The 23,876-nt window shown below is 46.8% G+C and overlaps 3 protein-coding genes across 5 annotated transcripts; 2 read left to right on the forward strand and 1 right to left on the reverse strand.

Moving 5' to 3' along the window:
- The first annotated feature begins 455 nt into the window (after window positions 1–455).
- On the forward strand, window positions 456–2,359 carry LOC123185433 (11-beta-hydroxysteroid dehydrogenase 1A). The gene is made up of 6 exons (XM_044597310.1): window positions 456–783; window positions 878–1,070; window positions 1,147–1,232; window positions 1,335–1,466; window positions 1,638–1,802; window positions 1,882–2,359. Exons 1-6 carry the CDS (start codon window positions 544–546, stop codon window positions 2,170–2,172), a joined length of 1,107 nt encoding a protein of 368 aa, XP_044453245.1. The 5' UTR covers window positions 456–543; the 3' UTR covers window positions 2,173–2,359.
- A 4,485-nt stretch (window positions 2,360–6,844) lies between these two features.
- LOC123189068 (11-beta-hydroxysteroid dehydrogenase 1A) lies at window positions 6,845–9,181 on the forward strand. 2 transcript variants are annotated; one of them, XM_044601389.1, is made up of 6 exons: window positions 6,845–7,477; window positions 7,667–7,859; window positions 7,993–8,078; window positions 8,158–8,289; window positions 8,402–8,566; window positions 8,660–9,181. In XM_044601389.1, exons 1-6 carry the CDS (start codon window positions 7,166–7,168, stop codon window positions 8,951–8,953), a joined length of 1,182 nt encoding a protein of 393 aa, XP_044457324.1. In that variant the 5' UTR covers window positions 6,845–7,165; the 3' UTR covers window positions 8,954–9,181. The 2 variants fall into 2 exon arrangements, with proteins under 2 accessions (XP_044457324.1, XP_044457323.1); XM_044601388.1 differs by having other exon boundaries at window positions 6,852–7,516.
- Window positions 9,182–10,047: 866 nt separating this feature from the next.
- LOC123189067 (recQ-mediated genome instability protein 1) lies at window positions 10,048–17,937 on the reverse strand. Of its 2 annotated transcripts, XM_044601386.1 has the most exons (8): window positions 16,750–17,932; window positions 15,817–15,987; window positions 14,634–14,779; window positions 14,026–14,159; window positions 12,647–13,227; window positions 12,141–12,251; window positions 11,935–12,063; window positions 10,048–10,414 (listed from the first exon to the last, which is right to left on the reverse strand). In XM_044601386.1, exons 1-8 carry the CDS (start codon window positions 17,779–17,781, stop codon window positions 10,250–10,252), a joined length of 2,469 nt encoding a protein of 822 aa, XP_044457321.1. In that variant the 5' UTR covers window positions 17,782–17,932; the 3' UTR covers window positions 10,048–10,249. The 2 variants fall into 2 exon arrangements, with proteins under 2 accessions (XP_044457321.1, XP_044457322.1); XM_044601387.1 differs by lacking the exons at window positions 10,048–10,414; window positions 11,935–12,063 and having other exon boundaries at window positions 12,172–12,298; window positions 16,750–17,937.
- Between the last annotated feature and the right edge of the window lie 5,939 nt (window positions 17,938–23,876).

Below are 23,876 nucleotides of genomic sequence, written 5' to 3' on the forward strand. Positions count from 1 at the left end.
GACGTTTATCTGATCAGAAGCGATCGCAGATGCATAATTCACGGGAGCCGGGGTTGTACCACGATGAGCCGGGATCGTATGTTTGGAGCCGAGCGTTCGTTTCCAATCCAAGCCGAGAGAAGCCACGAACGGAGCGGAGGAGCAGCTATCGTCAGATGAGGAGGTAGGACACGTGGGAGCATCTGGGAGAGGGTATGCACGAGATGGAGTTTGCAACTGGTATCCACAGAATTTTTTTCCAAGAAACATACCATGATTCTATCATTTAACTACATGCACCAATCTTGATGCAATCTTGTAGCGCTCTGCGTGCTCTGGCCACCTGCAGGTTGTGTCTAGAAGCTCACAGGTAGCTCTGCTCCTGCAGGACACCGCGCCACGCGTCCAGCCATATGCGACGTGTCATGCCAGCCTGAGACTCCCGCTTTCATGCAGTGAAGCTCCTCGAGTGTGTCTCTCCTGGTCTCATGCGAGCGCACTACAGACATCAAGCAAGCCCAGCCCCAAGGAAGGAAGGAAAGGAAGGAGGAGGTCGACGCCGCCATGGAGATGCTGAGCATGCTGAAGGTGGGGTACACGGTGCTGCGCAGCGAGACGCCGGCGACGGACCTCGTCAACACCTTCATGGACTGGGCGGCCCGCCGATCGCTCCTCCTCCTGGCGCTCTTCATGCCCCCCTACCACGTCTACAAGCTCGCCGCGTCGGCCGCCGCCACCGTCGCGCCGGAGGACGTCGCGGGGAAGGTCGTGCTCGTCACGGGCGCCTCCTCCGGCATCGGCGAGGTACGGATAATGGAGATTCTCGATCAGGGTTGCCCTTATTTGAGTAGTATATTCCTGGGTTCCGATTAACTTGACTTGCTGCGTGTGCGTTCAGCAAATAGCTTACCAGTACGCGAAGAAGGGAGCGAGGCTGGCCCTGGTGGCGAGGAGGCAGGGAAGCCTGCACGAGGTCGCCGCCAAGGCGACCGATCTCGGCTCGCCGGACGTGCTCGTCGTGCCGGGGGACGTGGCGAGGCCGGAGGACTGTAAGGCGTTCGTCCAGGCCACGGTCGAGCGCTTTGGCCGGCGTAAGTACCCACCTGCTAGTTACTGCCTACCTTGATGAGTGAGTCACTGTAACTTGGGCAAGTGGTTTGATTGCAGTGGATCATCTTGTGAACAATGCCGGTCTGGCCAACGTGTGCTGGTTCGAGGAGGTGCCCGATGTCGCCGGTTTCAAGCAAGTCTTGGTACTGTTCGGTCCCTGGTTCTCTACCCACCTCCGTTCTTGTGCTTCTCTGCTTATATCATCTCCTTTCATGATGCTGATATGTGTTGGTGCTGTGCTGCAGGACGTGAACTTCTGGGGCACGGTGCATCCAACCCACGCCGCTCTTCCCCACCTGAAGAGGAGCCGCGGGAAGATCTTCGTCAACTCCTCGGCCGCGGCGGTGCTGGCAATGCCAAGGATGAGCTTCTACAATGTACATTTCCCTCGCCAGTGCGCTTGTTTTTTCCTTTCTACTCCCTCCGTATCATAATATTTGTTGTTTTAGCAGTTCAATTACTAAAACGACATATACTATGGTACAGAGGAGTACTAGTGTGCAGACGTGAGCATTTTGACGACCGATACATGTTCCTTATCCTTGCAGGCTAGCAAGGCTGCCGTGCTGAGCTTCGCCGAGACCCTGCGGATGGAGCTCGGCGACGAGGTGGGCGTCACGGTGGCGACGCCCGGATGGATCGAGTCCGAGATGACCAAGGGGAAGCACCTCTCCAAAGAAGGGAGAGTGGAGGTCGATCAAGACACCAGGGATGTGAGTTGTTGCACCACTTCAGACAGAAGTTCTCGGTATTTGTGAACGGTGCATGCTCATGCTTGATTTGCAAACGCAGGCTCAGGTGGGCCTGTTTCCGGTGGTGCGTGCCGAGCGGTGCGCCGAGGCCATCGTGGACGCCGTCTGCCGCGGCCGGCGCAGCGTCACCGTGCCGCTGTGGTACCGTGCGCTGTTCCTCTGGCGGTCATTGGCGCCGGAGGTGGGCGACGTCCTGCAACGCATGTTCTATCGCCGGAGCTCCGGCGACGGCGGCAGCCAGATGAGGGCGAGGAGGGTCCTGGAGGTCACGGGCGCCAAGCGCGTGCTGCAGCCGCCGTCGCTGCACACCGCGGACATCAAACGGGAGTAGAGTAGAGCAGGTGGTACGTGAGTGTTCCTGTGTCGTACTGGGACCAAAATAAATAGAATGGCGAGTTGTGGTTTGAGTGAAGAGTGATGAATGGTTCCTCTTGTGTAAATTCATAGCATAAGATGAAACAGTTGTAGAAATTGTACGTACAGCGTGAGAAAAAGCAAAGATATGAGGAATTGGACCATCTCTCGCTGAGCGTACACGAGCGGTGAATGCGGATTTGCATATTTGGGATCGTGATATTCTGAGAGGACCGAAAAAAAAGAATTAAAAAATTAAAAAAAAATTAGAAAAGTTGCGGAGGGGTCCTATAAACGCGGAATCCCAAGCACGCCAAAAAGAGATTCTTGTCATTACTAAAAACTTATTAAAGCAAGAGGAGATCTACTGGTTACAAAGGGGTCGTGCAAACTGGCTTTTATATGGTGATCGCAACACTTCCTTTTTCCATAATGCGGCGACGACTAGAAAAAAAAAAGAAATCAGATTAAAAAATTGCTGGATGACAATGGTGTTTGGCTGCAAGATATGAAGATGAAAAATCATATTACGGGGTACTTCGCTAATCTCTTTACTTCACAAGTTGCTCAACCGAATCCGGAGGTTTTATCCCTCGTCAGAAGAAAAGTGATAGATGAAATGAATATTGCTCTCCTTGCCCCTTATACGGCTGAGGAGGTTCGAAAGGTGCTTTTTGATATAGAAGACTTAAAAGCGCCGGGTCCGGATGGACTACATGCCATTTTTTATAAAAGATTTTGGTATATGTTGGGGGATGATCTGACTGAAGAGGTGCTCCAGGCGATGAATACTGGCACTATACCTAATGGGTGGAATGATACAACAATTGTAATGATCCCATAGATTGGTTCCCCGGAAAAGGTAACTCAGTTTAGACCAATCAGTTTATGCAACGTGGTGTATAAGGTTATTTCAAAAATGATTGCGGCTCGTCTGAAGTTAATCCTTCCAGATGTTATCAGTACAACTCAGAGTGCATTTGTACCAGGAAGAATGATCACAGATAATATTTTAATGGCCTACGAATATTTTCACACAATAAAGAAAAAAAGGAGTAGTAAAGAGGGTATATGTGCCATCAAACTGGATATGCATAAAGCGTATGACCGAGTAGAGTGGTCATTTTTGAAGAAAATAATGCTAAAATTGGGTTTCAAAGAGAAGTGGGTAGATTTAGTTATGCAATGTGTATCTTCTATGGAGTACAGGGTTTGTTTTAATAATGAAGAGACTGAGAGCTTTAAACCTACTAGAGGTCTGAGGCAGGGAGACCCCCTCTCCCCATACTTATTCTTGTTATGTACAGAGGGGCTGACCGCTCTACTAGCTAATGCAGAGGAGAATGGTAATATTTCTGGAGTTAAGGTCTGCAGAGATGCCCCATCAATTTCAAACCTTTTATTTGCCGACGATTTTTTGATCCTTATGAAAGCAAATGCTATGAATGCGGAGGCATTAAAATCAGTAGTGGACTCTTATTGCGCTACCTCAGGGCAATTGATGAGTGTTGAAAAATTTAGTATTTTCTTTAGTCCCAATACAAAAGTAGAAGATAGAGCGCAGATCTGCACAACACTGAATATTATGACCGAAGCCCTCAATGATAAATATTTGGGTTTACCTGCAAATGTGGGCATGGACAAAAGTGATTGCTTCCTTTTCCTAATTGATCGCATTATTACAAAAATTAGTGGATGAAAGGAGAAGTTGTTATCCGCGGGAGGAAAAGAAATTCTACTTAAAGCTGTTGTACAAGCTATCCCAGCTTATGCTATGTCCGTTTTTAAAATTCCTAAAAAAATTGTAAAGGAATCATTGACGCGATGTCGCAATTTTGGTAGGGTGACGAGGACAATCAGAAAAAGATGCATTGGATGGCGTGGTGGAAAATGTGTGTCCCAAAAAAACAAGGAGGAATGGGGTTCCGAAATTTACATTGTTTCAATTTGGCGTTACTAGCCAAGCAAGCGTGGCGTTTGCTTGATAATCCGGAATCGTTATGTGCCACAATCATGAGAGCTAAATATTTCTCCGATGGCGATTTAATGAATGCAAGTCTAAAGAAGGGTTCCTCTTTCACCTGGCAAAGCATTATGGCAGGGGTTAATTCTTTAAGGAACGGCTATATCTGGCGAGTTGAAAACGGACAAAAAATTGATATTTGGGAAGATGCATGGATCCCGAATTGTGCAAATAGAAAAATAATTACTCCTAGAAGGGGGCAACTTTTGTCAAAGGTTTCTGATCTTATTGATCCAATTATGAGTTATTGGGATGAAGACTTGGTGAGACAAACGTTGTGGTCAATTGACGCTCAAAGGGTACTTGCAATCCCCCTTTCGATACATGAAATGACGGATTTCATTGCTTGGAGTTTCACAAAAGATGGTTTGTTCGCTGTTCGATCGGCTTATTGGGAGGAATGAAACAAACAGCATGGAAGAAAATTACAATATATGTATGGTATGGGTAGATCCAATGCTAATCCTGTTTGGAGCAAGATCTGGAAGCTATCTTGTCTGGCAAAGGTAAAAATCTTCATCTGGCGTACATTGCATGGAACATTCCCATGTCGTGTTACGCTCGCCAATAGACATGTGAAGGTCCCTCCCATCTGCCCAACATGTTCAAAAGGGCTAGAAGACACGAAACACGTCTTGTTTCTATGTCAGAAGGCGAAAAAGGTCTGGGATAATTTGGGTTTGTATGAGGTGATCAATAGAGCCTGTGTTGTTGACCGGGCAGGAGAGGCAGTTCTTGAAATTTTATTACTTATGCCAGAGGAAGAAATATCTGTTTTGGGACTTCAGAATGCACGTGAATTGATCGTTATAACAGCTTGGTATTTATGGTGGGATAGACGTAAACTGGTTCATGAAGGAAAGTCTCAAGATGCATATCAATCTGCGATGGGGGCCCGTGCTATAGCGGCAAATTATGTTAAAGCAAACTCCCCTAAGGCGATTAGTAAGAAAGGGGGATGGCTTAGACCTCCTATGGGTTTTGTGAAGCTAAACATTGATGCTTCCTTTGATCATGATCTGCTTAGAGGCACGGCGGGGGCAGTCCTGAGAGATGACAAAGGAAGGTTCATTGTTGGCGGAAGTTGGCGACTTGACTGGTGTGCGGATGTTCTAACGGCAGAAGCATTGGCACTGAGGTTTGGCCTTACCCTAGCACAGAAGGCGGGGTGCAACCGCCTTATTGTTAACTCTGATAATATGGAAGTGATTGACACGATGAAGAATGGAGGATAATCGGCGGGAGCGGCGACGGCAGTTTTTGATGATTGCTATTTTATGGCTTGCGATTTTACTATTACTAGATTTGAACATTATAATAGGGAAGCAAATAAAGTTGCTCATGAAATTGCTAGGTTAGCGAAATATTCAGCGACTAAGGATTGGTTTGAGGAGCCCATGGTTGATATTGTATCTCTTCTTATTGATGATGTAATTGTTATTTCTAATCAATAAAGCTTAATGTTTTCAAAAAAAAAGTTGCGTTTGAACTATGGTACTCCCTCCGTTCCAAATTACTCGTCTTAGAAATGGATGTATCTACAATTAAAATACATCTAGATACATCCATACATGTGACAAGTAATTCGGAACGAAGGGAGTATGATTCTAGAGTCACGCTACGCGTCCGCCGGCGGATAGCTAGAAAACATCCGCCGCTTTGCTGGCCGTTGGATGGACGTGGGGATGTCTGGCCGTTGGATGGACGCGGGGATGTCCATCCAATTAACCCGCCAACGCGGTGATGTCCATCCTATTAACCCACTCACAAGCGTCACCTCCTTTTTGCAACAAGGGCGGTGTTGCGGTACAAGTCCTGCAACAGGATGCTTGTTGCAAAACGTCCACACCGCTATTTACCTTTCTGATACACAGTTTGTGTTGCGAGTTTTTTTTTTCAACTGAGGTCTTGTTTTAGATTTTTATTTATAACCGAGGTTTGTTGAAAAAATTGTCTTCATCCTTTTGTAACATATATTATGTTATAGGAGAAACTTCTGCAACATTGAAGTTGTTGCAGAAAAATTAGAGGGTCACAAGGAGTCACGCGCACATGTCACGTGGGGCATGTGTTGTACGAGTGAACATGTGTTGTGTTGCAAAATTTGTTTTTGACCGTGTTACGCGTCAACCGATGAAATCTTTTTAAAGAATCCATCAGATTGTGAATCGTCAGATTCATTGTATCTTGTGACTTAATGTTGTCCTCATTTATGAAACGGAGCAAATTTCGTTTTGCAGTATCTCGTGGCTTAATGTTGTCCTCATTTCTGAAATAGAGATGTGTTGTAAGTTTCGTTTTGTAACACAAGTCTTGTTGCAAAAATATTTGAAACAAGATTAGTGTTGCAAAAGTATTTTTTGTAGCAGAGGTCTTATGCTATTTTTATTTTTTTACAACAAAGGTCTTGTTGCGTATATTATTTGCAATACGTGTCTTGTTGCATATTTTTTTTACGTCTCCACTTTTTTGCAACACCGATATTGTTATAAAAGGTACTTTCGCAACACGAATGTTGTTGTAGAAAAATTACAGTAAAGATGTAGTCACGGACCACGCATGGGACACGCGTCACACGCTCCAGACGGTGGACGCGCGGTGTCGGATCAACCGGCTGTTGACAAGCTTTTTCCCCGATTCTATTTCTACCAACAAAACTCTGTACTTTTAAATCTCTCGATGACGACGACAACAACAAAAAACTCTGTTCTTTTAAATGGGAGGTTTAGAAAGAAGATTTGTTTTCAGTGCTGGAAACGTATGGGTGTGCATTGGAAACTCGAAACTGAAACAGAGCATACAACGGGCTTCTTTTTCCAATCGACGATGCTCACGTTACTTACGCTGTGTATGCGGTCACCGAGATGACCAGACCGACGTCTGACGGCAAGATGAAGCACGAAACGTGGTTGCCACGTAGCCCCAGCGCCGGCACGTAGCAGCTGAGATGGCGGTCAGCATGCCCTCTCGCCTCTCCACGCGTCTCCTGCACCGCACCGCACCGCAAAGGAGGATCCTGCCTGCCAGCTGCCGGCATATATGCAACGCTGGTGCCCAGGTCCGCCGTCGTAGGGATACACACTGCAAAAAATACCTGTCGGCAAGGACGCCAATGACGATGCTGATGGGCAGGCTGGCCGGCGTAGCGCTGCAGCTCGCTCTCGCCGCACTGCTCGTGCTCTTCCTCCCGCCCTACTACGTCTACAGGCTCACCGCCTCTTTCCTCGGCTCCGTCTTCCCCGACAGCGTCTCCGGCAAGGTCGTCCTCATCACAGGCGCCTCCTCCGGCATAGGCGAGGTATATATATATATATATATATATATATATATATATATATATATATATATATATATATATATATATATATATATATATTGTAGATCTCTCCAAGATGATTCATCTCTTACATATGGTAGATTTTAGCTAGCTTCTTGCTTGTGTGTGTAGCACCTGGCGTATGAGTACGCGAAGAGAGGAGCCAGCCTGGCGCTGGTGGCCAGAAGGGAGGCGAGCCTCCGGGAGGTCGCCGACCACGCGTCCGCGCTCGGCTCGCCCAGCGTCCTTGTCTTGCCGGCTGACGTCTCCAAGCCCGATGACTGCCGAAAGTTCATCGACGACACGGTTGCCTACTTTGGAAGATGTAAGTCTGAGCTGAATGGCATCCGTATATGGCACCACAATCTGCAGCCAAATATCGATACATGAAATTTCTTGAAACAGAAGTGTGCATTCAGATAACTGGAACTGTCTTTTGACGCGCTTGATATTTGCAGTGGACCACTTGGTGAACAACGCGTCGATTTGGCAGGTCTGCAAGTTCCAAGAGGTGGAGGACGTGAACTACTTCAGAACACTTATGGTACACAGCCACATGCCGTTTTCAGTTCTTCACACAAACTTAGGGCACGAATTAACTTGACCTTTTTCTGCGCATGTAGGACATCAACTTCTGGGGACATGTGTACCCAACTCGCTATGCCATTCCTCACCTGAAGAAAACCCATGGCCGGATCGTCGGTGTCACCTCCAACTCCTCCTACATATTCATCGGAAGGAACACCTTCTACAATGTCTCTACTCAGACGAGTCCCTTACACGCTTGCTTGCTAGCATATATAAACAGTTGAAATGCACGGGTACAATGTGGTTGCTAATGCAAAATGACTGTTGTTTGCATGGCAGGCGAGCAAAGCAGCAGCGCTAAATTTTTACGACACGCTTCGGATGGAGCTCGGTGGGGAAGTCCGCATTACAGAGATCGTCCCAGGGGTGGTCGAGTCAGAGATCACAAAGGGGAAGATGCTCACCAAGGAAGGCGAGATGAAAGTTGACCAAGACGAAAGAGATGTAACACGAGTTGCCACACGATATTATCGTTCGACCGCGGTAGCATCATATCATTTCATGTTGTTGATGTAGCCATAATTGTGATCATTGCAGGCGATCCTTGGGCCGACACCGGCGGAGCCTGTCGCCGCTTTCGCAAAGACGGCGGTGAAGGACGTGTGCCGGGGACAGAGGTACGTGTTTGAGCCGAGGTGGTACATGGCGGTGTACCTGTTTAGGGTCTGCTTCCCGGAGATCTTGGCCTGGAGCTCGCGGCTCCTGACCGTGAAGACGCTGGGGCGCCCTGCAACGACCGACACTGTGGGAAGACAGATCCTCGACATGCCCGGGGTGCGCTGGCTCACCCAAACGGCCTCGCTGCGGTCGCCGGAGATTCAGGCCAGATGAAAGTAGCTGGATCGGCCCGTTGTGATGTAAGAAGCCCACTACGATGTCTGGTAGTAGTAAGATGAAGCTTTGTCCAACTAAAACATGCTTGTGTACTAGTATGTCCCATGGTCCGTAATAATTGAGAGTGGAAAAGAACATCACAGTACTTTTTTTTTTCGTCTGAAATCCAGTGGACACCGTAGAAGACATCACTACTTGGTGCAATGTGCATGGAACTTCCACTTCTGAGTTACCGAATTGGGAATTTGAGGCAAAAAACATAAATTTGACCTCAAGACGAAACTATTTCACAAACTAAACTATGTTTGAAAGTATTTCACCCAGCTGACCTTTAATGTGCAGCGCCCAACAGCAAGGCGCTACATTTTTATTGTGCAGCGCCTAACACACAGGCGCCACACTGTGCACCGCCTAGCTGTAAGGAGCTGCACTACACTGTGCAGTGCCTAACTGTAAGGAGTTGCACAGTAGAGTGCAGCGTCTTACTGTTAGAAGCTGCACAAAAGGGTCAGCGATGTGAAATATTTTCAAAAACAGTTTAGTTTATGAAATACTTTCACTTTAAGGTCAAATTTATTAATTCTGCCGCGGCTTGTCATATATGTGTGTGGGGGTGGGAGAGGTGATCTAACCAGCTCATGGAAGGACGTTCGAACACAAACAATTTACAGGAACCTAGACCTAATCACTATTTCAGTACGACATACATTCATTTGAACATCGACTAATTTCGGACAAAGGGAGTACAAAACATTCTATTCCCTCCGTTCCAAATTACTCGCCGCAGAAATGGATGAATCTAGAACTAAAATACATCTAGATACATTCATACCTATAACAAGTAACAGAAATGGATATATCTAGAACTAAAATACATTTAGATACATCCATACCTACTACAAGTAATTCGGAACAGAAGAAGTACATTCTTTCGGACAGAGGGATTCTTGACGGCCAGGTGAATTCTTGAATTGTCTTTTCAATAATTTGACATATTTTATTATCCTTGTGACAACAAACTGTTTTTGTTTTTTACTTAGTTCCAATCCCCCAACGTATAGAAGATGGAAAATAATGCAAGAGCTAGAAGATGAAAAATAATGCAAGAGCTACTGCATGAATCAGAGATAATGAACACATTTTATAGCAGAAGCAAAGATGTAAAACGAGGAACTGAGTGCTGCTTAAGCCTAGAGCTGAAAACTTCACAAGTGCACTTAGCCTACTAGCCTAGCATATCAAGATCAGGACGATGTAGCTTTTGCATTAACCGAGCAAAAAGGCTGACCATAATCACGGAGTGGTATCCATAAAGTCCAAATTTCGGATGTGCCGTTGAGCCGTACACGTTTTCAGCCTCTGAAGCAGGAGCCATGCATCAGCAGTCGAACAACCTTCGTTCATCTCACGCACGATAGGTCGAGAAGATTGTCCGTTGTACTCAATATGCATTGTACCCTACAATTGATGGGGGAAAACATACACACCTTCGAGATTTAAGATGTTGTAAATAAAAAACGAGGAACTAAAATCATATGAAATGAATTCGGATTTTTCAAAGTAATCCAAATGGTCCATGCGCTGAAAGGTCTGAACATACTTCTTCCCTAATTATGAATACAAGGTAGTAGCACACTATTTGAAGTGTTTGCCACCAATATATATATAGAGGAATAGCTTCAAAGAAAACCTGCAATTACTACCAGTACAATATGAAGAGGCAACTGACCAAATGACAGTAGTAGTATTGGCTTATGCGGTAACTGCAGCACTAGCAAAATGTTCTTGCTAAGCTTCATGCACTAGCCAACGCAATCAAAAGTCCGAACTGATGAAAAGGACTAGGCAATCCACATATACTCCCTCCGTCCGGTGAAGAGTGTACATTTGAATTTAAAATTTGTCCATAAAAGAGTGTACTTCTATCTTCCTAATGCACTTTAAAGTAGAAAAAAATGTTTCTCTCATCACACGGTAATCAAGACCAATAACATTCTACACATGGTCTTCTTAATGTTTACATGCACTTAGTTCATTGGGGGATGGGTAATTAAAGAGGAGAAAATTGATGGCTTGCACATTTCCAATGCATTTTTTACTCCACTCCATAATTTGTCCAAAAATTTCTATATGTACATTTTTCACCGGACGGAGGGAGTACACTTCAACAGTTCTAAAACATCAACCGAAGTCCAGCTACAAACATGAATGGTAAGTGCGCAGATATTATATAGCACAACTAGCAGGCTGAATTGCTATGTACTAATCTGAACATGCTTAACCTAACTTGATTTAAAAGTTATGGGGCTTATTTAGCTTAAGGGCTTATCGACTGGAATTGTCAAAATAACTAAGGCTTATCTAAAGCAAGCTCAAACAGTTGGAAGGCTATAAGCCTCACAAAATTCAGCTTGTAGACCAAAGTGTTGCCAAAAAGGATCTCCGGTGGCATTTCACTCCCCTCCGGGGCCGACTTGGACGCACGAAGGGGCTTAGGTGCACTAAGACTTAAGGTTCATCGCTTAAAAGCTAACAATTTTTATTTATATTTTTTACAGCATTCACACAGTATACATTTAGTATGCCATGAAATATCAGGTGAAAATTTGATCGACACATTATTAATTAAGTGACAAAAGACATTCGACTTGGAAATGTAAATGTTGTCAAACTAGGAGCATACTTATAAGACATTCAACCTAAAATCTCTTGTGCGTGTAAGACATTGCCATCCCCTTGACATTGTAAAATGGTCTGCAAAAGTCTCAAATAGATTTTTATTTACATTTTACTTTATTTCTATCTGCCAGAGCATACTAATCAGGAGGGCCCTGTTTGTCCTAGCTATAAGTCAGACAACAGATGCACAGGCGATTGAAACTAATATTATTAGTCACGCCAGTAAGAAAGGACCATAAGGCAAAGGTATTAATAAAGATACATATCAATATTATGAGAGGGAAAGAGGGAGGGGGGACCTCAAATTTCTCCAAATAATGCTGAAATCCACTCAGAATTTGTTTCATAGCGATGTACGATTCTGAGGTTGGATCAGAAACGGCAGTTGAAACCTCCTCACATGAGTGGCCAATTATGTTACGTACAATCTGTGTAATGTGTTATGATAAGGTTGTGATCTTGAGTAAACATGCTAGGAAACTATTAATAAAACAGATATACTCACAGCACAGTCAACAAAGGCCTCTGAAATTTGACTTCCATCATCTATGCACACAAGAAGCTCGTACTCTCTGCGATTCCTAAATTGAAATCGTTTGACAGAGGTAATCAAACCCTGTAGCAGTTATGTCACCAATCAACGTTTGCATTTTGCACAAATGACTGAAAGTAAATATACATGTAAGAAAATCTTCCAGCACTCTTGAACTCATGGAAAAACATTTTCATCAAACAAGCAATGTGAAATGGACACAGTTCTATGTAAAAGTTTGTAGACAAAAGGTTTGAAAGGATAGCTAAATCTGCAAGTAGAAAATCCAATCTGGAAATGACAGAAAATAAATATACATGTAGGAAAATCTACCGCCAGTCTTGAACTCGTTGAAAAGCATTTTGATCAAACATGAAATATGAAATGGACACAGTTCTATGTAAAAAAATGTAGACAAAAAGGCTGGAGGTCAAGGACAGCTAAATCTGCAAATAAAAGGTACTAAGTAGTAAATGAACCTTAATTTTTCCTTGAATGTAGGGTCTTGTATCCTTTTCTATGGTCCAATGTGCCATCAAGTTGAAAATGTATATGAAAGGTTTTTCATTTTCACCACTTAGAATGACTGGATGTTCCATCTGACCAGTATTATCATCAACAGTTGAAGGCCGTGCAGCCTCCGCACCATTGGCACCAGTTGCATGAATGTCATGTGCCCTTTGTTGGGAATCATACCCACCACAAGGAGTAGATGTAGAAGGCTCTCCTCTGCTCCTAGTAAAAGCAGTAGCTTGGTCCTGCATGGTGATTTCTTGGACACGTTGTATTTGCTCGTCAACATTGTTCGCCACAATAGGATGGTCAACATATTCATCTACCAAAGTTCGTGCAATTCTACTAGTGCTTTGTTGGGGTTCATGTCTATAGGTAGCAGGTGCAGAAGCCTCTGCGTTGTTCCCAGTAAGAGAAGTAGATCGGTCCTGCATAGTGTTTTCTTGGAAATGTTGACGTTGTGCTCGGACACCATTTACTACAACAGGATGGTTAACACGCTCTTCTTCCATTGTTTGTGTAGTTCTACCAACTTGAGAGCCATTACCTGTGAATTGAATAACAATGAAGCATGAATACATCATATAATAAATGCTTGGAAGGTTAAGATCTTAAACAATGTAAACTGAAACACAGGGCAACTTGCTTGACAAATCGACTTTCTTTGACACAGTATTGAGCCACAAGAATGACAGAATTGCAGGAAAACATTTTCGATACAACAGGAGGACCTCTAAGAAAGTGTGGTAAGGCAACTGTGGTCATGCACAAAATATTTGCAACAAGCAGTTAAGCAATTATAAGTAGGCCATAGTGTCTGAATATAATGGAGTTCTACAGCAGATAGGGAGCATATTCAGTCACCTGTATCGCCACTTGAGTAAAAGAATATACAGTCTCTTTCAGCAGCATAGACTCACAGGTAGGAGTAATTAATTGCAGGTAAATCGATCACAAAATCAAGGTGATACTCCCTCCATTCCAAAATATAGTGCGCCCGCGCTTCCCGAGGTTCAACTTTGACCATAAATTTAACCAACGAGACCAACTGCGGCAGGAGAAAAAATTATATAATTGAAAACTTCTTTCGAATACAAATTCACTGATATAATTTTTGCTCCCGCCGCAATCGGTCTTGGTAGTTAAATTTACGGTCAAAGTTGAAACACGTGGATAGAGGAAGCACTACATTGTGGAATGGAGGGAGTAAGTGATAACACAAAAAAATGTGTCTACTTACACATTGCTGGCAAAGAAGATAATCATCCATAGTAATTCAGTTGCCTCTCTAACATCTACGACTCCATCTAATAAAAATGAGTCTACTTAAACATAGAAGTATTACCTAATCCTGTTGGATGAGAGGGGTTTACTGTTCTTGCAATTGAGATGCCTTGCTCACCACCATTTGCAGCGCTTACATTACGTGGCCAGGCAGCTAGGGTGGCTCTGGAGGACAAAGGTAATCCACCTTGTTTCCTGCAGCATGAACACATGAACATACATGTGGAATCTAGAACAATAAATATACCAAGATATGAACAAACAACTAGCAGCTTGTAAAGAAATGTGACGAACAGAACACATTGAATAGCAAAACTGCAAGAACAGGGCATGTGGCTGATTGGATAAGCATTTATTATTCAGTTTACAAAATTGGGAGTTATAATAGAAAGATATGTAAACAAAATGAAAGAAAATGAAGCTTGCTAAGTACTTAATATACAAAAATGATATTGTGGCTGTGAGCTGCGACTCTTGCTGACCAAGAAGAGATGCAGCCAAAGATCCTCAGCTGAAGTGTTTGCATTTTAAATTATCTAATTCACCGGACACTTCCATAAATAACTGTCGAGTTCTTGCTTAAAATACAAGGTGAAGCAATATACCTCGCAATGAAATGGCATCTGCGTAGATCTAATGTGTTCACTGATGGACAAGGACAGTACATACCTTTTTCCACGAGGTGGTTTATTTACTTCAGAAACAAGTCTGACACGTGCTGCTTCCAATTCATCAACTACCCCACCAAGAATCTCAATAACCTCAGGGACTAACATAAGAAGCCCTCTCTTTATGTGCACATTCCTTATAACAATCTGAGATATGTAAAGAAAGTTACAAGCTGTTGGTACAAATATTAAGATAGGGAAAAATATGTCTTATAATCTCATGCTGCACACTCATTGGCATTTACCTGATATATTGTTTGTAATCATATATCACTTATATATATGATATACCCGTACATAAAGAGTGCGTCTGCCATTTCGGTGTACAGGGTGTCTCAAGAAAAAAACGCTATATAAGAGGATGCTAGTTAAAAAATGCAGACAATGGTATGACCAATGAGTTTCAGAGAATGCCAGGTTTCTCAACTGAGTTCTGAGTTTTCTTCACTGCAATCAATCTTTGCCAGCACCAACCAACACTCCACACATGGAGTAAGCACCATACTTCTATGTTTCCCAACATTTACAAATGGTATCACAGAAGTAGAGAAAAAACTTACTGAATGCATGCGGAGTGCCTGGTCCTATCTTTCACATCTACTCCCTCCGTTCCTAAATATAAGTCCTTTTCCGTTCCTAAATATGTGTAGTCCGTATTGAAATCTCTAAAAGGACTTATATTTAGGAACAGAGGGAGTATTTGATTAAAAATGTAGACATTCATGTTACAATCCAGATGTAAGTTCAAATGTTTAATAGCCCATGAGAAGGTAATTGCGTAGTACTCCACATATTAGTTATTGCTGGGTGGAACATTAAGGGTGATGAATGTATTCAACTGCTACAAAAGTAAATATGTGAATTGATTTTATATGAAAATTGCACAAAACAGTCAAAATGGTACCGGAGCATAGGCACCATCATATTAGTTACTTCGATTTCTATCTTCAATATTATCTCTTTCCTATTTAAATAATATTCTAACTTTATCCTATTACTGCCTGATACTATTGCCATGAACACAAGTATGTGAAGAGTATATTCCCATGCCAAATGCATCCTAACACAAGTAAGCACGTTCTGTGGAAATTCATCATTTTAGTATAAGCTAAGAAAAGAACATAAAATCGTAAGGCAAGACAAACTTCTCAGAAAAATGAGCAGATCAAATTTTGAAAGATGACCTTAAAACCAGCAGGAGCAAGAACTTCCAGGTCTTTGATAGGCCTGTATTCGATTCCATATATGCGTTGGATGCCATCTGTCATTGATAACTTTAAACATCGTTTGGGGCCGGCATGTGCATCACGATATCTTTCCCTTAAAGGGGCAGACATATTGGCAATTTCATCAACCTAAGAAACACAGAGCTGGTTAGATGGTTACATTCATGAAACGGTCCTGAATCTGCACATGACAAATCTACACCTTTATAATTTGGACCAACCATATAAGCAATGCAATCTTTCTCTTCTACCGACTAGCATGGGCCCTTAAGTTAAGGTCAATCTGGTACTGACTCAACTTTGATTATATAAATGTGAATAATATCACATTACAAAGAAAGAAGGAAAGAGATCATCAGTCCTACTACAGTACTACCTTGAAGATGCATGCGATTGGGTTAAGTTAAAAGGACCCCGTGATGCTTAGGATTGTTTTCCTGACACACTGGTGACCGAGAACTAAACAGATAACTTAGATGAACCAAAATGCATAACCTGCACTTTACTAGTACAGCAATCTCAACAATATTAACCATTCTATGCGGCCAGCAATCACCTTCATGTGTCAAAGAACGATACTCCAAAGTTCTGACTAAGGAATTGCGCCTTTGTGACGCGGTCACTAAGTTGAAGTAAAGCAAGTAAACTAAAGGTTTAGGTTCCAACATAAACGTCTTATTTCAGATGGATCTCAAATTAGAAGCTCAGATATGGAGGCAAATTGCAGACATTGCCATCACCAACCTGAAGTATCCACCAGAGCAAAACCATGCTATATACATTGCATAACTATGCTGCACCAGGGGGGGCACCAAAGCAGTACTGATATCCACAACTCGAAAAGAAAATCATAACCAATCATCCAATAGTGAATTATAAGGGGACTACAACCTGTAGCACAAATGGTCCATCGAGGATGGCGGACTCCATAGACCCGACGCCCTCCGGAAGCACACCAGCGCCGCATTCGTTCATGTCGGCAAAGAGGAGCTGCTCAAAACACTGTCTAGCCTGCACTTCAGTGCCGCCATGGCCGTTGAACCCAGGCAACCCGGCAGCACACTGTTGAAGCCACTCTGGCCGTACACGAAGCCCGAGTCGCCGCAGGAACGCATCCACCGGACGCAGCTGCGCACTCAGTGCGGACGATGGGGTCGAGGACGTGAGCGGGGTCGCAGTTGGGGTCCAGGCAGAGGGAGGGGTTGGAGCTGGGGTTCGAGGCCGAGGAGCAGGCGCGGCAGCAGGTGGTGGGGTTGGCGTTGGGGTTCGGGCAGGAGGAGCTGATGCGGCAGCCGGCGGTGGAGTTGGGGTTAGGGTTCGGGACATAGGAGTGGGTGCGGCAACGGGCGGTGGAGTTGGGGTTGGGGTACGGGCAGTAGTGGGTGCGGCAGCCGGCGATGGGATTGGAGTTCGGGTTCGGGCCGGAGCAGGTGCGGCGGCCGGCGGTGGGACTGGGGTTCGTGTTCCGGACGGAGGAGTGGATGCGGGAGGCGGGGTTGGTGTTGGGGTTCGGAACGAAGGAACGGCGGGAGCAGGAGCAGGAGCGGGAGGTGGACATGAAGTTTGGGGCGGAGGATATTGAGGTGGAGCGGGAGGTGGTGGGGAGAGGTCATCGGCGACGTCGGTGAACAGGGAGTCCCCGTCAGAGTCCCGCATCTCGTCGGGGGCGTCGCCGAACGCGGGATCCTCGTCGGGGTCCTGGATCTCATCGACCTCCTCCTCGTCATCGGAGATCTCGACGGGAGGGGAGGGGGGAGGCGAGGACGGTAATGTGTAGGGTGCTAGGAAGGGGCTGGGGTTTTGAGACGAGGGGCGGCCGACGCTTCCGCCGCCGCCGGTGGAAACGGAGGTGGAGGCGGAGGCAGGAGTGGCCGCGGCATCTTCCTCGTCAGAGTCGGTGATGATTAGGCTGCGGCGCCCCATTCTCGAAGAAATTTTGGGGGCGGTTTGGTCGGAGGAAGGGAGCGGGGGAGAGGGTTTTGGGGGCGGTTTCCCTGGAGAAATTTTGGAGGCGGGTTGCGGGCTTCCAGCGCGGGAGGATCTGCAAAAGCTTTGTTTGGACGTCGACGCTGTCGGGGCGGCTGTTTCGTCCAGGTCCCTTGGACTGGAGGTCTAAGGAGGGAACGAACTGATGCGTGGCGCAGAGAATGTGCTAGATGGGGTGAGAACCCGCGGTGCGTCACTCCGGCGCCGGCGTCCAGCTCCCCGCCGTACGTCACTCCGGCCGCGGCGACTACCCCGAATCCGGTCTTTTCGCCGGCGCGCCACTCCACCCCCGTCCCATCCGCTCCCCGCCTCCCCTCGTTAGCGGTGCGCGCCATGACGGAGAGTCTGCGTTCAATGCCCTCGTCCTTCCATGGGGAGCGACCGGTTGTCTTCGGGCTGGGCATCTCGTCGGCTTCCGAGAGTTCTGCGGCGGAGCAGGTGCAGGCGGTGCCGGTTGTGGTGGGCGCGGTGGCGAGTTCGACCAGGCGGATCTCGCAATGGCAAGAGGCCCCTGCTTCCAAGAAGTCCCTGTGGCGGCGGCGGCGCGATGGGGAACGGCCCGCGCCTGTCTTGCGCCGCTCGTCGCCGTCCCGTAAGGAAGTTTTGCCGGAGATGTGTGACAAGTGCTTTCGGTGCCTCACGAAAGGTCACTTCTTGAAGGACTACACCAATGAGGTCGTTTGTCTTCGGTGTGGGCTGTCGGGGCACGTCGCGGCGCAGTGCAAGAGATCGCGCAGTCCTTTTCCGGTCGAGGAGCTCAGGAGGGAGGCTGCGGTCAAGGTCGCTGTCGGTATCAAAATCGGTGGATCTCGGGTAGGGGGTCCCGAACTGTGCGTCTAAGGCGGATGGTAACAGAAAGCAGGGGACACGATGTTTTACCCAGGTTCGGACCCTCTTGATGGAGGTAATACCCTACGTCCTGCTTGATTGTTCTTGATAATATGAGTATTACAAGAGTTGATCTACCACGAGATCGTAGAGGCTAAACCCTAGAAGTTAGCCTATGGTATGATTGTATGTTGTCCTACGGACTAAATCATCCGGTTTATATAGACACCGAAGGGGGCTAGGGTTACACAAGGTCGGTTACAAGGGAGGAGATCTACATATCCGTATTGCCTAGCTTGCCTTCCACGCCAAGGAGAGTCTCATCCGGATACAGGACGAAATCTTTAATCTTGTATCTTCATAGTCCAACAGTCCGGCCAAAGGATATAGTCAGGCTGTCCGGAAACCCCCTAATCCAGGACTCCCTCAGTAGCCCCTAAACCAGGTTTCAATGACGACGAGTCCGGCGCGCAGTATTGTTTTCGGCATTGCAAGGCGGGTTCTTCTCCAAATACTTCATGGAAGATTTTTGAACACAAAGATAGTGTCCGGTTTTGCAAAACAAGTTCCACACCCCACCGTAAAGAGAATAATATTTCCATAAATCTATTTTGTTGACACGTTTTGGTAGCACAACATCACGTCATGGCCCGGTCCTTATCTGAACCGTTTTTCTCAACCAGCACTGCGCATATTGCGAGATGGTTTTTCTGTCACGTCTTGTCAAAGCAGAGATCGTGTCCCCCTTATTACAGAATTCTCATCAATACGGACATGGGTAACCCATCCGCGCCATCAATTACGGCGCCTGGGGAATAAGCGGTTTTACCAGGCAAGTGGGGAGACGCATCGCCTCTTCCGCCCTTATAAAGGGACAAGGATTTACTCTTTTCACCCACGCCTTCTTCCTCCTTGCTTACCCATTCCCGCACACTCAAGCTCTAGCGCACAAGCTCACATTCTTCTTCTCAAACCACTTCAAGCATGTCCGGAGCAGGAGGCAAGTGGATGGTCTCATTCGTCGCGGAGGAGAACATCAAAAAGTTACGGGAAGCCAAATATTTGGCCGCGAATATCGCGCATCGGTTGCCAGATGCGGGGCAGATCATCCCAACGCCCGAACCCCATGAGAGGGTAGTTTTTCTTACTCATTTTGTCCACGGGCTGGGATTTCCCCTCCACCCGTTTGTCCGCGGGCTCATGTTCTACTACGGGCTGGATTTTCATAATCTGGCCCCCAATTTCATCCTCAACGTCTCGACGTTTATCGTCGTGTGCGAGGCCTTCCTCCGTATCAAGCCCCATTTCGGCCTGTGGCTGAGGACTTTCAATGTCAAACCAAAGGTGGTGGTCGGACAGCAAGCGAAGTGCGGAGGCGCCATGGTGGGCAAGATGCCTAATGTCACCTGGTGTCGGTGTCAAAACCGGCGGATCTCAAGTAGGGGGTCCCGAACTGTGCGTCTAAGGCGGATGGTAACATGAGGTAGGGAACATGATGTTTTACCCAGGTTCGGGCCCTCTTGATGGAGGTAAGACCCTACGTCCTGCTTGATTTATTCTTGATGATATGAGTATTACAAGAGTTGATCTACCACGAGATCCGAGAGGCTAAACCCTAGAAGCTAGCCTATGGTGTGATTGTTTATTGTCCTACGGACTAAAACCCTCCGGTTTATATAGACACCAGAGGGGGCTAGGGTTACACAAGGTCGGTTACAAAGGAGGAGATATACACATCCGTATTGCCTGGCTTGCCTTCCACGCCAAGTAGAGTCCCATCCGGACACGAGACGAAGTCTTCAATCTTGTATCTTCATAGTCCAACAGTCTGGCCAAAGGATATAATCCGGCTGTCCGGATACCCCCTAATCCAGGACTCCCTCAGTAGCCCCGAACCAGGCTTCAATGACGATGAGTCCGGCGCGCATTATTGTCTTCGGCATTGCAAGGCGGGTTCTTCTTCATCTTTCGAACGTTTGGAAAGCAGTGTCCGGTCCCATAAATGTTTTGGACCTCTTGGCTTATGTGCCCAATAAGGGCTTTCTCCCACGCGTCGAATGAATACGAGGCGCCAGGGCGTTTTTACATTCGCCCCCTAGCCAGATAAATAAATTGTCTATTAAAGGGATGGGGATCCTTAGATCCGATCCATACCATCCTCCTCCAGCGAGAGTCCATCAGAGCGCATTCCGGAAAGATCCATTCCAGCATGGCCGACCTCCGCAGCTTCTCCTCCCACCCCGAAGCCCTAAGCCCGGTGATTGGGAGAGGTGTTCAGTCCCGCACAGTCATTTAGTCGAACTGCAGACTAAGGGATTTCTCCCTCCGGCGTACATGGTGCCCGTTCGAGCCGGGCTTGCCACCTATAATGGCGGGGAGCAAGTGGAGGGCTTTCCCTGTCCCTCTATGGGGGAACGGGTCTGCCTTGTTCCCTATTTATTAAGGGGACTCGGATTTCCAATTCATCCGTTCCTCCGCGGGCTCCTGGAGTTCTACGGCCTCCAATTACACAATTTCATCCCCGCCTCCATCCTACATATCGCCGGCTATGTGGCTCTCTGCGAGTTGTTCCTGGGCTGCGAGGCTCACTTCGAGCTGTGGAAAAGGCTATTTTGCCTCGTCCCTTGCACACAGAGGGGGTCACTTTATCAAGTGGGCGGAGCCGAAATATGGCGCATCGCCGATACCGGATACCTGTCCGGTACTCCGAAGAAGTCACCCGAAGACTGGCCTTCAGAATGGTTTTATATGGAGGACGTTCCCCTTCTAGACCCTATTCGGCGGGGTCTTCCTGAGTTCAACAATGCTCCTCTGAAGAAACGCCGAAGTTGGCGCCCATGGAGCCCCCAAGTGGAAGACAATGGAGAAGTCCTCTATCTGATAAACCGAATTAAAGCACTGGCTCGATCAGGATTGACAGTAATCGAAGTTATGTCGATTTGCATAATGCGAGGAGTGCAACCACTTCAATATCATGGGCACCCCTTGTGGTGTTATAACGGGGCGGATGACGCCACCCGCTGCGGGCGTAAGGGTCCGGACAATGCTGCCGCTTTGGCGAAAATTCTGTCCGAAATGTTCAAGGGTGAGGAAGAGGAGTTCACCCGCATCAAGCCACGGGATGGATTCTCCATGTACAATCCTCCAAGCTGGGTAAGTTATATCTCCCTACTCCCATTTTTCCCGCATTCTTTGTCGTAAGTATTCACCTTGCCACTTTGCGGCAGGAACTGCGAAGAGCCATAAAGGAGGTCAGCAGCTCTTCTCCACAACCAGAGGACCCTGACCGGGCCCTCGACTCCGGACTTGAAGAAGATTCGGTTATATTCGTGGAGCTGATAGACCGACAGTTCTATCAGTTAAGTTGCGACGATGCCATGGTGGCCATTACGGCCGACTATCCTGGACTGCTCCCTGCATCGCACGTAAGAAAACTCAAAAATCCCAACTCCAAAACTAGGATCCCCTTTTAGACACTTCACCCACCATATACACATGGCATTTTTACAGGGAAGGCATTCGGGACGCCCTGCCGAACCCGCAACAACGCGCCAATAGGAGGCACCAAGGCCGGGTAGGCCAAAAAGGAAGGCGGTCAGGACGGAGACGCCGGCGCAAAGGTATAACAAACCCCGCTCTGTGGTTGTCGTCTTTCTCGAAATATAATGACGCCCGTGTTTCTTTAACAGAAAAAACGCTCGCCGGAATATGTCCGGCGATGTTACTAATCACGCTTCCACCAGCCGGGCGCCAGGACCGGACATAGAGGCGGAAGCGAATATGGGGCGGGCGCCGAATAATCCCCCTACAGAGGATGCAGATAGATTATCCGCTACAAACTCAAAGGTGGAAAGCGCCATGAATCATAGGCGCCGCCGGGCCGTACTCCGTGACGCTTGTTTCTCACCAGAGGCATTTGATGCCTTCAATTCTGGAGAGGCGTACCTCCGAGCTGCTCAAGATGGTCTAGCCAGAGCCACAGATCAGTATGTAAAGGATGTACGGGTAAGTAAATTTGACGATTTATATGTATCAGTAGCCCCTGAGACTTGAAACAGTTAGCAGAACTGATTTAAGGATCATCTTTATTGCGCGGGTTCTTACAGAGAAGAATACTAGGCTGTCACAGGAGCTAGAGGAATGCAAGACCCAACTGCGGGCTGCTGTGGCCGCATTGCAGGAACCGAAAAAGTCACCTGCTAGTAACATTTACTTTAAAGAATGATGGTTACCATATAATGTGCGGCATGGCTGCAGATCTAACAACAGATGTTGCAGATGAATCCGGAGAAAATCGAGAGGACCAGCATGTTATGCGACAGCTAGAGGCTGGCAAATGCGTGCTGACTGAGGTTAGGCGGGAGAAAAACAATCTCCAAGACGCCAATATTAAGCTGAGCGTGGAACTAAAAGACGTTCGGGGCCAGCTTGCAGACTCCGAGAAGGAGAATAAGCGGCTTTGGCGCGGCATTTTCAGTAAGTGCTTGAACGAATCCTTTTAAAGGAGTTCGGCGAAGAAGCTGACTAACAGTGTTATGTCTGTAGGTATGCTGACGGGTCGTCCCGCGGAGGAAATGCCCGGGTCCGCGGGATCTTCTATCCGAGCTGTCACATCTGCACGAACAAGTTTGGCAGGTGATGCAGGGTGTTGCCCAGGCCTTGTGGCCATCCGTCTCCCTGCCAGAGGGCGTTGCAGAGCTTGCGGAGAAGCTCAAGGGAGCACGGCGGCGCTTCCGATTATGGAAGATATCAGCCTGCCGACAGGGTGCCAGAGAAGCCTGGGCCATGGTGAAGACACGATATACCAAGGCCGACCCAAATCACATGGCCGAGGTCGGACCTATGGGGCCCGGCCGAAAAGAGATCCCCGTTAGCTTAGTTTATGGGCAAGTAGAATTAGCCGCAAAGTATTCCCAACAGGATTGTAAGCTAGACCGCCTGTTGGATGGTATAGAAGAGGAATTTAGTCAGTCTGCATGACTATGTAATGGAAGTGACATGTATAATGCCTTCTAGCCGGATTGTAGATCATTTGTCTTGGCGGACCTTTTCGCTTCAACCTCGGGACTCGATAGTCCGGAGTGTATCCGAATACCCGCGCAGTTATATAAGAACCGGGGCATGTGTGGAGACCAGGCGTAGGGGTCATAAGTGCTTGAACAGACAAGTGCCCAACTAGTTATGTTATATTACATGGGTAGTAA

The sequence above is a fragment of the Triticum aestivum genome, chromosome 2A (genome assembly GCF_018294505.1).
Source record: "Triticum aestivum cultivar Chinese Spring chromosome 2A, IWGSC CS RefSeq v2.1, whole genome shotgun sequence".
Taxonomy (NCBI): Eukaryota; Viridiplantae; Streptophyta; class Magnoliopsida; order Poales; family Poaceae; genus Triticum; species Triticum aestivum.

Coding starts and splice junctions, on each gene's coding strand:
- LOC123185433 (XM_044597310.1), top strand. CDS start 544: ATGGAGATGCTGAGCATGCTGAAGGTGGGGTACACGGTGCTGCGCAGC. Junction 1,071..1,146: donor GGTCGAGCGCTTTGGCCGGC/GTAAGTACCCAC, acceptor GTTTGATTGCAG/TGGATCATCTTGTGAACAAT. Junction 1,233..1,334: donor CCGGTTTCAAGCAAGTCTTG/GTACTGTTCGGT, acceptor GCTGTGCTGCAG/GACGTGAACTTCTGGGGCAC.
- LOC123189068 (XM_044601388.1), top strand. CDS start 7,166: ATGGCGGTCAGCATGCCCTCTCGCCTCTCCACGCGTCTCCTGCACCGC. Junction 8,079..8,157: donor ACTACTTCAGAACACTTATG/GTACACAGCCAC, acceptor CTGCGCATGTAG/GACATCAACTTCTGGGGACA. Junction 8,567..8,659: donor TTGACCAAGACGAAAGAGAT/GTAACACGAGTT, acceptor TGATCATTGCAG/GCGATCCTTGGGCCGACACC.
- LOC123189067 (XM_044601386.1), bottom strand. CDS start 17,781: ATGGGGCGCCGCAGCCTAATCATCACCGACTCTGACGAGGAAGATGCC. Junction 14,160..14,633: donor AAACCACCTCGTGGAAAAAG/GTATGTACTGTC, acceptor TTCATGCTGCAG/GAAACAAGGTGGATTACCTT. Junction 13,228..14,025: donor CTCTCATCCAACAGGATTAG/GTAATACTTCTA, acceptor TTCAATTCACAG/GTAATGGCTCTCAAGTTGGT.